The sequence below is a fragment of the Telmatherina bonti genome (genome assembly GCF_933228915.1).
Source record: "Telmatherina bonti genome assembly, chromosome: 3".
Lineage (NCBI taxonomy): Eukaryota > Metazoa > Chordata > Actinopteri > Atheriniformes > Telmatherinidae > Telmatherina > Telmatherina bonti.
Genome location: NC_136621.1, coordinates 35,103,370 through 35,117,109, shown reverse-complemented (window position 1 = coordinate 35,117,109; position 13,740 = coordinate 35,103,370). Strand labels below are relative to the sequence as shown.

At 38.3% G+C, this 13,740-nt stretch overlaps 1 protein-coding gene across 1 annotated transcript in view; it reads left to right on the top strand.

Annotated features, from left to right (window-relative positions):
* Window positions 1–5,172: 5,172 nt before the first annotated feature.
* Window positions 5,173–13,740, top strand: part of adgrl3.1 (adhesion G protein-coupled receptor L3.1) — a gene marked incomplete at its 5' end in the record, with an annotated part of 102,975 nt that continues 94,407 nt past the window's right edge. Inside the window, 2 exons of the mRNA XM_079264596.1 lie at window positions 5,173–5,332; window positions 13,497–13,710. Coding sequence (XP_079120722.1) covers window positions 5,173–5,332; window positions 13,497–13,710 — 374 coding nt within the window. The remainder of the gene's footprint in view (window positions 5,333–13,496; window positions 13,711–13,740) is intronic.

Below are 13,740 nucleotides of genomic sequence, written 5' to 3'. Positions count from 1 at the left end.
AATTAGAAAAATGGGAAAAAAGGTGGGACTGAGAGGGGGGTAGTGGATGACTGACACTAAAAATTCTCTGAGCTGCCTGTAGCTAAGAGCTAACCAAGCTAACCCGGAGCTAACGCGAGCTAACCAGCTAACAGAGGTAGTAAGGTTACAGCTAAGGCACACAGTTATCTGGTTAAAAACTGTGGTTGTGTTACGTGATTCCGTCCTTAACATCCGTACAGATGAGTTGACAAATGTTTCTGTACCAGGCTGTAAATGTGTATTTCTGCTGTGAAGTTGGTCTGTTTAACATTGGAATCTATGAGGATTGGCTGCCTTTGGAGCCCCTATTGGATGGAACTGCAGTTTTTGGCAGATCCGGAGGTTGCTGCTTGGTCGTATTTGCTGCCTGGTCAGATTTGGTCATATCTAAATTTTGCTTTATTAACCACGTCACACGCTAGTAACTGGATATCAATCTACTAGCCTTTTTTAATCTGCGCTGTGGCTGATTCATCAGAAATGTGCAAGAGGACATTGTATATGGAAGACATAAACCATAGTGCTTCGTAATAAAACTTACTTAGCACAGCCAGACCTTTCTAAAGCACGTTTGGCTTCTTTCCTTGCCTGAGAAGTTCACGAGAAGTTTACCTTTTCATTTTCACTATTAAATAAATTGTTGCATAAAAGATCTCCTAGTAACTGTTTAACCATCTAAAAGAATCACAGTAGCAAAATTATTTTGAAAACATTGTTTTACAGTTAAAAATGTTCTATTAGACAGATATGATTGAGTCAGAAATAGATGGATACAGCAGCTGTATTTGAGGGCCAAAATCCAGACAGATATTTGTTTTGGTCTGCTTCTGCCCATTAGGGGATGGCTCCAGAGAGAGAAAAATGTTCCCAGATTATTCATCTTTTAAACAGTGAGTATTACAGGGTCTCGTGATGTTTTCCAGACCTTCTGTGCAGGGCCATCAGATGAATACAGAGTGCAAACGCCTTACATATGTCCTGATAATTAGCATAATTACTGGCTGTCTATTCCTAGTATTTCAGCTAATCAACACATTAAAATGATAAAAGGAAACAGGTTACGCAAACAAAACATTGCTGGGGGCAGTTGACATTGTCTATTCATTATGGACTCTGTATATGGAACATATTTTTTGTGTCATTATCTGAGCATATGGGAGAATGCAGCCCAGCTGAATTATGAACGTAACTAGAGTGATTTGACTTTGAATTAGTCCCGCACTGCTTCGGGCTATCACGCAACTATTGTCTGTGAAGGCACCATGAACACGGAGTAAATGAAAGGGTTAATTAAGCGATGGGTGAGGTGGTTGGTGGAGCATACGGGGTGATGAAATAGCTTTTGAATTATGAAACAGTGGAATGCTGTGACTGGTGGCGTCCGGCCATATGTTCCTGTGTGCCTCCTCTGTCTGGCTGGGGACAGCTGGTCAAATTGCTCATGTTCAACCGAGTTAGAGTCCAATCAATCAAAATGGGGCAGTTTGTTCACTTGTTTAAGCGAAGGCAAGAATAACACACGAGTCTATTGTGAGTCTATCACTTTAGAGCCATTAGGGATTTGTCAGGAACTGTTAGCAGATATGAAATCTTACTTCCAACGGATCAGGTGTGAATGTTTTTACTTTTATGTGTTGATGTATTTAGATGCGCAGTTGCCATGGTGATCCATATGGGCTGAACTGAATCTCAGGATTTGAAGCATTACTTTGTTGAGGCTGAAAAAAAAAATAGAAGAAAAGAGAAAATTAGATAATTATTATAATCGCTTTTACTTAAATATAATAAAGTAACACTAATGTTTAAATCCTGAATGTTTTTAACTGTCTAATTCTACAGAAGGTGTTATTAATGTGCAAGGATAAAAATTGGCTAATGGATGCTTGTCTGACTTCAGCTTCCTTCCAGGCTTCACAAAAGTCTTTTTATTTCTTACTTCTGTCTTTGTCTTTTGCATAGTTGAGGACTACGGTGTCCAAAAAACATACAAACAATTTAAATTTAATTATATAAAATAAAACAAACCAGCAACAACAAACAACCATGACAATAATTGAGTTTTTATTGATTAAGACAATAAGACAATAGTATGTCTCTGCTGACCCAAAAAGCCGAAGAATCAGGTTGCAGTTCTGAACCGTACTTGTTTTCAAATAGGCGGCACCTACTGGATGGATGTAAAACTGCAGCTGCATTTCTGAACCAGGAGGTTGTTTGAAACCCTAGACTGAAAACTGCCTTATTGCACCAAATCATTACATACTAACAATTGATTAATTCACCTAAATATGTTTTACTTAAACTCTGTTACAGATATATATTTAAACTACCTACAAGCCTAAACTAGACTGATATTTCACATAACTTTCATATTTCTTTGGTAAATAGAGCCAAGTTATTTTAAACATGTTATAATAAAACCTTTATTTATATGTGGATTGACAAATGACATATTAAGCGCTGTCACAAAAACCTGGGGATCTGAATCGATGGTTCCCTGGGTAGGCAGACACATGCTTCTCTAATAAGAACTCATAGTTATGTTCAGATAATATGCTTCCTCTGGTGCTCTAGAGAGCATTTGCATGGTGGTCACGCTGGCTTCTATTAAGGTATCTCTTGTTTTTTTTTCTTTTATTTATTCATGATGTTTTGTTGTTGTTTTATTTAACTTAACTAAACCATTTTGAATAGTAACCCTAAGGCTGTAATATTATGGCCTAAATCAGACCAGGAGTTGGCATGTCACTACGGATGGTAAAACTACTGTGAAATTGACTCATTGCTTTGAAGCATTAGATGCAGTCAAAAGGGCGACATATGTTGGCTGTTAGTGTGTGATGCGTTTTAGGGAAAGTGTTGACGGGGCTTCATTACTTCATGGCTGTTATGGGTTTCCATGCCCCATCTATGAAGGATATGTTCTCATCCCAGTGTTATTGTTTTCTGCTCTCATCACTATAAACAATGAAAGGGGTACTATCAAATTATGACATAACTTTAACGGCAGAAATCTTGCTATATTTGTCTTTTTTAAGCAGGAAAAGTAGGAGAAAAGGGTTCTTATGCTGCTAAAATAGTGACTGACCGTAGTTTGACCGTAACATCACAACATGCCACCAAGGCAAGTGTTTCAGATGTAGAAAGCCCTCGTTATGTTTCCCTCCTGCTGCTTGTAGGCACCGTAGTTTGAATGGCGCCCATATGGGTCATGTTTTAACAGCATTAATATGTGACCTATGGAATGAAACAACATGATGCGAAATGAAAAGAAACAGCTTAATAGCAAGTTCTTATGGATTTCAAAATGAATATAGGATGAAGTCTGTTCTGATCCAGATTATGATCAAAGTTCATAAGAAAAATAAACTGATTAGATAAAATGTTGTGAGTTCTTTCTGATGGAATGTAAATCAGATTTCCCCCTACTGTTCAGACTCAGCTAAGATTAAATTCAGCTTGAGTTTTTATGATAAAATCTTAAATTGATTTTCAATTTCAAGGGTTTATTTTGCCATTTAAAAAAAAAAAAAAAAAAAAAAAAAACCCACAAAAAAAACCATCATATCTTATCATGCTGTGTGTCTTGGGTCTGTTCTTGGAGATTCAGCTTGAGTACATGTGCTTTTAATTAGATCTATCTGTCATGTGTTAGCATGAATTTGCCATTTTTCACACACACACACACACACACACACACACACACACACACACACATATATATATATATATATATATATATATAAATAAATATGTATATATAAATGTATGTGTGTGTATGTGTATGTATTTTTTATACAGTAGTTATCAATGTATTTGCTGGAGTTACTGAGTCAAAGCAGTGATTTGCCCTCCTATGATAGTGATAGTGCACTATTGTCTCACTCTGCTGGGCTAAAATGATATGGCCACGCTGATCAATAGTCTCTGTTACACATGATTTATTTCCCATGGCTCTGGCTGTCTGCTTTGCTCCATCTGTCCCCAGCTCTTGCAAATTTCTGCTGCCTGTCTCTCTCAAAGTCACACACACACACACACACACACATACACACAAACTTACCACTTGTTTATTCAGAGCTAAGTCTGGGTTCCCTTGAGAACAGTGAACATTTAGGCACAGAGTAGGCCTTGTGTTACCTTTGAACTACACACCATGAAGAATGATGTTTATTTGAACAAATAAGATAAGATGATTATGTGGCTGTATGACGCTTTGACCCCTTTCACATACTAAAACAAATATTATATCGACATATCAACACAAGTCTGCAGAGAAAATATGTAAAAATAGGTACATTTTAAGTGTGCAGATCTAAAATAAAGTAATTTGTTGAGGAAGCAAGGGACTGAACAGAGCTGGTCGATCAAAAAGAAGTGGGAAACAAAGGTAACCAGTTCATCCATGCTACAACTAATCTCAGAGAGCTTCGTCTTATTAATTGTTTATTGCTGATGGACCATGAAATGAACAATTAGATCAGGACATCAATATATTTCACACTTTGACGGTATGTGGAAAACAAAGCGAAGTGAATCCTAATAAGGACCGAAGCTTCGTCATGCAAACTTCACACAATCAGCGTTAAACATTTAGTCTCGCATTTCTCTCACACATTTGTTGGGTATTGATTATTCGGCATTTGGTCTTTTGTCCTGTGAAATATGCATTTGTACAAATTTGCACAACAAGACCAACTGCTGTTGTTATGCTGCTTAACATTCTTCATCAGTGCATTGTAATTCAAGCTGCTTTGGATCTGTTAGGGAGCAGCTTTTGAAGCTTCCCATCCTGCCATTTATACATGAAATTTGATTCAGTCATGTAGTTTGAAATTTTCTTCAGAGTTTTTAAAATGTAATGCGAGACTTAATATGCACTTCAGGCCATCGAGCAATGTGCATATGCAAAAATGACATGCTGCTTTTCACTTTTTGTCATCATCTATTTAAAGCTCCATTATGAATGTTTTAACACTTAGTTTCACTGCTAACAATCGCAGAGTTAATCTGATGTCAAATTAGAAAATATTTAAGTGCACAGACAATCTCTGCAACTAAATCCAATGACCTCGACAAAGGATCATTTATGTGTTTAGATGCAGTGAGCCATTGAGCTAATCCTCTCTGTGTGTGACTTTGCAGGCCTGTATGGTGTCAGAAACACTGAGCTGTGACAGTAACAGCTCACCACACGACCGTCTGGGCTCAGCAGGAAGTACCCCCACACCCACTTCCAGGTCAAACTCAGACGTCATGTGGGCCAGATGCCTGCTCTCCATCTCAATCTTGCTTGCCCCCATCGCCATTGGTAAGTCTGCATTAGTCTCCACTAATTTCTCATCAAATCATTGTAATTTTATTTCTTTGAGTACTTAGATGAAATGTTAAAGCTGATTTGCTGATTACTTGGAGACCTAAAATGGCTAAATTAAAAAAAAAAAAAAAAAAAAAAAAAAAAGTGATTTGTAAGAATATCCACAGTTTTTTTAACCACCTAATTATGGTGGTCCTGAAGTGAAAAAAAGTAGTTCAGCAGACTGAAATCAAAACAATATTTAATACAACACATCAACTGGCTTAACATGGTTTCATGAAACACAACCACATATCAAAACTTGTTGCTGCTTTTTCATTATCTTAAATGTTTTTCTTTTTTCACGTTCTGTCATGCTGTTTTTAGTTTCGTTCTTTTGAATCCATTGTTGCTCTTCTTTGTCATATTAAAAGCAACAACAACAGAATTGGTTTTATGATTTGTTTCTATCAGTTATGCGAATATTTTTGCGAACGCTGCACCAGTCAAAGCTTTGGACACGTCTACTTATCCAAAATACAACATTCAAAGTTTGGAAAAGTTGTTATTTTTCTTTCTCTTGGTTACTTTTCATAAATGTTCAGGCACTTCCAAGGCATTTTTGAGAAGCACATATTCATTCTAGATTTCTCTTCCAAGCACTTTTATCTGTTACGATAAGCGAGAAAAAGTGTTCCTCCCAACTGAAGTCTGGTATTTCATTATACCGCTCCAACACAACCCAAGGACAAAACAGAAAACACTGGAGCTGCATACTAACACTCACTTGTTCATTTATTTCTAACCTATTAATGTGTCCGTATATAAACTCCACACATATAGTGTGTTTGCAGCTCCAGTAGGTCATGTGTATGTTACTTCCTCTCCTCTGTGACAGTGGGCTTTGAAGTCTCCAAGAGGGAGTTCTGGCCCATTTGGACTTAATCCTATTAATGGGGTGCCGTCAATCACAATTTGCAACTTTGTGCTTGTCCAGATGCCTCCTGCCACACATGCACATAGATGATATTTTTTATGTGCCGTAATACTTTCCACCCACATGGACGGTCTCAGACACACTCTGGGAGCACTCAGAATATGAGCAGCTAGTTAGACGCACAAAAACACAGAGATGAGTTTCAGTCAGAGGCATTTGCGTCAGTGTCAAAAGAATACGTCGACATATGCAAATTATAGTGCTTACACTCGGAGGGATTAGCTGGAACAAAGACAGTTTAGGTCTGAGGACACACAGCAGAAAACAGTCCATTTCCACCAAGCAGTTTAGTCATTATAACAAGGTTGGAAGACAAAAGCGTATAAATAAACAAATAATGGCAACTTGACAAACATATTGGTGATTGAATATTGGTGAAATTGTATTAATTGCTATAAATTTCAGACAAACGTGGTTCAATTCTTTTTTCTTTAATCTTCACATAAATTTCCATGAAATGCTATTAAACAGGGGTTTTGTCATTTCATCAAAGCAGAACTCCAATAACCAATTGGCCGATTTATTGACACTTTCATTGCAACTGAGCTTTGTTGAGACTTTTCCATGCCGTGCATTTACAATTTCACTCCAGTGTAATGGTGCATAATTAAAAGGGCATGCGGCACCATTTCAAAGTTTGGTGACACCTTCCCATTAGATTCAGTGGGAAAGTGTGTCCAAACTTGTGACGATTGTGTACATCTACAGTGTCACAGCTTAAAGGACAGACCTTGATTAGAAAGAAAACCACTATGGTTGAGGTTCTTTGTTGGGATGGGGGAACCTTGCAGAGTATAGCGTTTCACCGATAAGGCTTTATGGTAGAGTACATAAAGCTGAGGTACAATGACAAGAAAAGGCACCTAAATGAGCCTCAAGTGTCAAAGTAATACAAAAACTGACATTTTTCCGATTGTGAGACATTGGGGGTTTATTAACTCATTGGCTGCTAATAACATTTCATGACGTCTTGTGCTCTTTTACGGTTTTTATAAATGGAAAGCCGATTTGGTCAGGCAGGCATCAAAATGCCTTGAAAATGCGCCCCCTGAGCACGCACCCAACATGTTGTGAATGCACCCCAAAGACACCCATGCATCAGGCCAAATCGGCCGCACGCAAATGCTTTAACAATACCTGAAAGCCAATGAGTTAAAATCCTTACATTAATGCATGGTGGTGGCAGAACCATTATGTGGGGGGGGCATGTTTCTGTGGCTGTCGCTGGGAGATAGAAGGACAGACGAAATGATGAGGTGGAAAAACAAAACAATTTACAGTGGTCATGATCTCCTTCTGGAATAATGATTTTCACTTTAACAAAGCAGCTGCTCAAAGGACATAACACAACTTAGCGTTGTTCCGTCTGTTTTTTGGTTACTTTTCAAAGAATTTATTGACAAAAAAAAAAGAATAACCTTTAAATATCTTTTGCTCTTTATAACGAGCTGTTCTTTCTTTTACTTTGAGGATGCACATTTCAGAAGCCAGCACAGGCCAAATGTTTTGGCAGTTCAAGTGAGAGATCACCTTTTAAAACTCTTTCCTCTCTCCTCTCACCCTCTCATTCTCCTTCCTTCCATCCATCCACTTCTTTCACCACTCTCCCATTCTTGGCCCAAATGAAGAAATCAATATCCTTTTGTTTCAGCCCCCTGAGGCAATGAGAGTGTCTGAATAAGACTGTCTGTACTATCGGTGGCTGCCAAGTTTCTGTCACCACTTACACAACTAATGACAGACGCATTAACATGCACTTACAGCTTGCACATTATTAGATGCGGGCAAAGACAACTAAACTTGGGCCTGTACTGTATGTGTCAGAGTGTTCATGTCTGCATCAAAAGGTGCTCCGTGACTCCACACATATTTGGAATAAAGTGACATATTCATGGAGTGAAATAAACCGGAAAACAAAAGGTGAGGCAGCTGATGTGAAAAGACAAAAGATTAAAAGATGACAGATGAGGCAGGAGTGTGTGCCAGCCATGACATTCAGTTGGGCTTAGGGAGGCAAAGCGCTTACTAATTGACTTCACCTTGCCACTTTATAGCCAGTGATGACGAATTTACGATTTTGTCATGCATTTTTAACTAGCTAATGATTTACAAATGGTTTTCAGGAAATATTAGTCCTATTGGCCATACCTTACATCTGACTGGCTTTAAAATTTGACACACAAGTGCGGCGTAGTAGTCGCACCAGAAAATGTAAACCTCAGATGGAGCATGTATCTTTAGAATGGAGCCTTTAAAAGGTGGTGACACTTCCAATTGAAATTATTTTCTGACAGATGCCGTCATGACAGGGCATGAATTCTGACCAAAGAGTAAAAAAAAAAAAAAAAAAAAAAAAAGCTTATTTTTCTACCTTTTCCCTTTGTATTTTTAACTCCTAAACATAATACTCAGCAAGTGAGATAAGTAGAAAGGTAAATTATGGCAGAAGATTCAATGGCAGATTCAAGCCACCACTTGAAGGTTGAAATGACATTCACCACTATAGTGCCTTTTAATACGGTATTTTACATCACAGTAAGGTGATGTCATCACTGTACGTTGTGAATGAAATTAGTTGCACAATAAAAGCTTTCTTGTTGTTGAGTAATTCAGTAGGTAAATTAAAAATGGGACTTTTTATTTTTTCTTCATTGTGTTTTTCAACTAGCCAAGCATTTTAGGATGAGACTGAGCTGAAAACCTCAACGACAGTATAATCAATAATAGTCATTTTAAAAAATGACTTGACATTAAGTTTTTAGATTTTTACTCTATCAACACCATATATGTGGATTTTGTCTCGTCCTTAGTTCTTGTTTCCTGTTTTATTTTGACGATTTTCTTGTTTTAGCTTCGTTGTATATATTTCCTGTTTTGCTTCTTGTTCATCAGCTCACCCGGTTTGATTTCCTCATTTATTTCACCTTCTCCTTATTCGTCCCTCAGTGTATTTATACGCCTCAGTACTCAATTATCTTTCCTCCGGGCGGTGCTCGTGTTTGTACTGCAAGGATTAAACCCCCACATCTCCATAAACCTTGACATATATGAGATGATGAGGTGTGAGATTCACCTGTTTATGGTCTTGAGCAGTAATGTTTTCTTTTTTCAGGGCTGCCATTAATCAGAAACGTTCTCAAATAGTTATGTCTGTTGTCATGGAGCATTGTTTCTTTGCACACACACAAACACACTGAAGAAACTACACTGTTAGTTCAGGTTTTACAAATGCTTAGATATTAAAAAAAATTTTTTTGTCCTGAACATGTCTCAAAACTAGCTAAATATTACCTCAAATAAACACTTACATATAACATAGCAGTAGGGCTGCACAATTAATTGGATTTTGATCGTGATCATGATTTTGGTGGCCACAATTAAATAAACCTGATTGTCAACAATATTTACATTCAAAATGAGAGCTCTGCTGCATGCGTCTTTGATCACACAATTTTTCAACCAGTAGTCTGCCAACCACCAGGGTAGAACCGGTGGTTAAGGCTTCATAAAGCTGCCTAAATACCAAGTGTGCACACCTTTTACTAGGAGTCAGTTTCATCCAAATATCACTGGATTGGTTGGTCATTGAGGTGGGCATTTGAGGTTTGCATTTTTCCTATTACAGGTAAAATGGATTGTTTTGATTAAACAGCTGATCGAGGTGATTAAAAAATGTGAACATTTTTAAAACACGTGACATTTAAATACATAAACCCCGGCGCGTGTACAACCTGCCCTGCCGCGGACAAAGTTATTGGTTAAATATGAAATAACCAGCTTCATTGCACAAAAAGCAGACATCGCACCCCACATTGATCCCTCCCGGCTTCAGACAAAGAGTGATTGATAATCGTGATTACAATATTGCTCAAAATAACCGTGATTATTATTTTGGTCATAATCGTGCAGACCGACATAGCACACTGTGCCATTACTTATTGAACAGAAACTATGTGTGTTAACTAGTTGTGTATGAAACAGTGCATCTAACTGTAAGTCAGGGGCCAAGTGCTTGTTCATCAAGTGCATTGGGTTAATTGATAATTAATTATCATATATGAGCATTTCTTAAAAAACTGAAATTTAGACATGCCAGTCAGTAGCATTCAGGTGTGTTTTAGCACAATGCCAAGGGGACATATTCGATTCAATTCAATTCAATTCAATTCAATTTTGTATCGGGCCACTTCACAACAAGGGCATTTTACAGGCACATTATTTCAAGCTACTTCATAAATAGCCTAGCTAACAATAACCAACTGATTGTGTCAAATCTTAAATTCAATCCAGTCCCCCATCCTGAGCATGCATGAGATGACAGTGGGAAGGAAAAATCCCTTTTAACAGGAAAACAAAACCTCCAGCAGAACCGGCTCAGGGAGAGCAGCCATCTGCCTCGACTGGTTGGGGTGGAGACGACAGGAAAGACAGATTAACAAGGTCAAGATTTAATCCACAAGCTTTTGCAATGGCTACGCATCATTAATCAGAGAAGCTTTACGAGACAAAAGAATTTAAAGACTCTCACTATACTGTAAGAACAGTTATTCACATATAAAAAGCATTAAATATGGTTGTCAATCTTATCAGGAGAGAAAGTTCCAGCAGTATCACCAACACTTAAGACAGCGCAGTGCAATAAAGCCAAGCGCTGTTAAATGTTAAATGTCATGACAGTGTGACTGTAAAAGGTTTAATCAAGTTTGGCTGATCTGAACACTACATCTAGACCAACACGGAGTCGTGTAGAAGAGCAATGATCACAAACTTAGCAGCAAATTCACAACAGAACAGCTAAAAAAACTAAATGAAAAAAGTAGAAAAAAAAAGAAAGAAAATCAATATATTGCTGTGGTCCAGTCAAAGTTGACACCTCAGCCTAATTGAAAATCTGTGAAAGGACCTTAAGGGAGCTGTGCATAAAACAAAAGCCCCAAAAACTCAATGAATTGAGGCACATTGTCATGAAAATGAACCAAAATTCCTTTACAATGACATGAAAGCTTCGTAACATCATGCAGAAAACAATCATTTCACATGTTTGCAGATGCTTCTACAAGCAGCTGAAAGTACTTCGTTTTGGTTCAGTTATTTTGAAACAATAAGATTATTAAGCTTTAATAAGAGGTTAAGGTGTGGCATTACATCAATCTCTATCAGTGCATCGATTCAGTAATCAAGGAACTGCTAACATTAATCAAAGTCGAAAATATCAAACACTGATCAAGTAATTATTTATAAGACACGCTTAAAAACAACATGATGATTTGTTTGGGAACAAATAAACATGACTAACATTCAATCATATTAACTGAATCAATATAATATTGTGATCAGTTTTGGGAATTGCACCTGCAGGATTTATCTAATGTTAGAATACTGTTATAAAACAGTTCCTGATTAAAGGTCAATAAAAATGAATGAAAAAAAACCAAAAACAGAATAACTAACACTAGAGAAAGAAAGACTTTGAAATGATCTCCTCTGGTGGTGTATATGTATTAGTGTCATGATAAACGCTTTATGCCCAGTGGGGACCCTGCAAGGCAACACTTTAAGACATCTTGTTTCATACTAGTCTAGACAGCTGCCTTACAATACCACACATTGATCCCTGCATGCTTCACTTAACCTTTTCTTCAATACTTATATTCAAACTCACAAAGGCTGTCACAATGCAGCCATTGAAAAACTGACAAGCCAACACTTGCTTTAACACTTTAATGACCCAGTGCCCTATAAGCCCCCCCCCTCCCCATGCAATGTCTCTCAATTCTTCATGCACTACCGAAACACGCACTCTGTCTGAATGTGTGCTTAAGCTCTAATCACAGCCTTCGGTGATGTACCTACGTGTGTGTGCATGTGTCTGTTCATTAAAGAGGACATTTTCAGTAAATGTCACTTATATATCAGTCCTATCTCTAAGCTAGAGCCTGCCATTACCAGTGTTGTGCCCTCAGGTACCAGCGCCACACACATATCAGCAACAATGACTGTGAATTTCTTCCTCTACATTCCATCAGTCAGAGCATTTGTATGCATGTCTTCCTGTGTGTCACTGTGTATTTGAGTGTGTGTGTGTGTATGTGTGATGTGGTGAAGGGCAGTATTAAGTTGAGTCCGGGCAGAGTGTCATTGAGCTAATTCAGATTCTTTGCTGCATATGTGTAACCATGACGCTCCCTTAACGAATGAAAGAGCCAAGGGAGGGAGGACAGGGTTTCCATGGTTACCATGACAGGGAGAGCAGGAGAGGCGGTAGCGTGGCTCTCTTTTTGGGGATGCTGTACATCTGTCTGTTGACTGCTGTTGCGTTCTTCCAAGCATGTGTGGAAACACTTTCGGGAACTTTGAAAGGCTTTGATGAAATGAACGGCCTTGAAATAAAGCAGCAAATCTTTTTTCTACCTCAATAGTTTTGTCCAGATTTATTATTACATTTTACTTGTTTATTCAACAGTGAAAATTCATAACATGTATATTGCTCTGAATAAGGCTCTAATCTCGGGTGAGATTGCTGTGGAGAAGGCAGTTGTTGACACATGATGTCATGCATATAGTTAAACATAATGCTGTCTACACTGATATTACTAAAGTTCTTGGTGATGGAAAAAAAATACGATGACACACGAACACCTCACTAATAACCTATCTATCAAGGGATGATTGCTGAAGCTCCTGAGGACAGCTCCTCGGAATAACAAAGAACAACAACATCTATGCTACACAACAAGCACAATCCCTGGAAACATCAAGCCCCCACATCACCGGGATCGCAGCACTTGTGCAGCATCTCTCTGTCATCGCTGTGTTTGGTATAAAGGAGCTTTTTTAGAAGGCAGCTGCTTTTTATGGTGAAGAAAATAAGTCTGAGAGAGTTCAGTAGCTTTAATATCATCAAAATTAATGACATGTTTCCTATTTTACTAAAGTGGATTCATGCATCAAACTCACAACTTCTGAGAGTAATTTAGTCATTGCCATGTTTGAGTAATCTTTGTGGCTCTAAGTGTTAGCTAAAATTGCCAGACAATTATCTGCTATCTGCGATGATGTCCAAAACAGCTTATTACAAAGCAGTAATTACAGTTTTTGTGTTACTGTCATGTGCGGGCAGAAACAGTTGTCATTATGGGAAATAACATTTTTCCATCATTGTGTGTGTTTGTGTGTGTCCAGCGGATAGCCGCGCTCCTATCCCCATGGCAGTTGTGCGAAGGGAGCTGTCCTGCGAGTCCTACCCCATCGAACTGCGCTGCCCCGGCACAGATGTCATCATGATCGAGAGCGCCAACTATGGCCGCACCGACGACAAGATCTGTGACTCGGACCCTGCCCAGATGGAGAACACGAGATGCTACCTGCCCGATGCGTACAAGATCATGTCACTCAGGTACGTCTCTCTGCGTGTGACGGGGTAAAA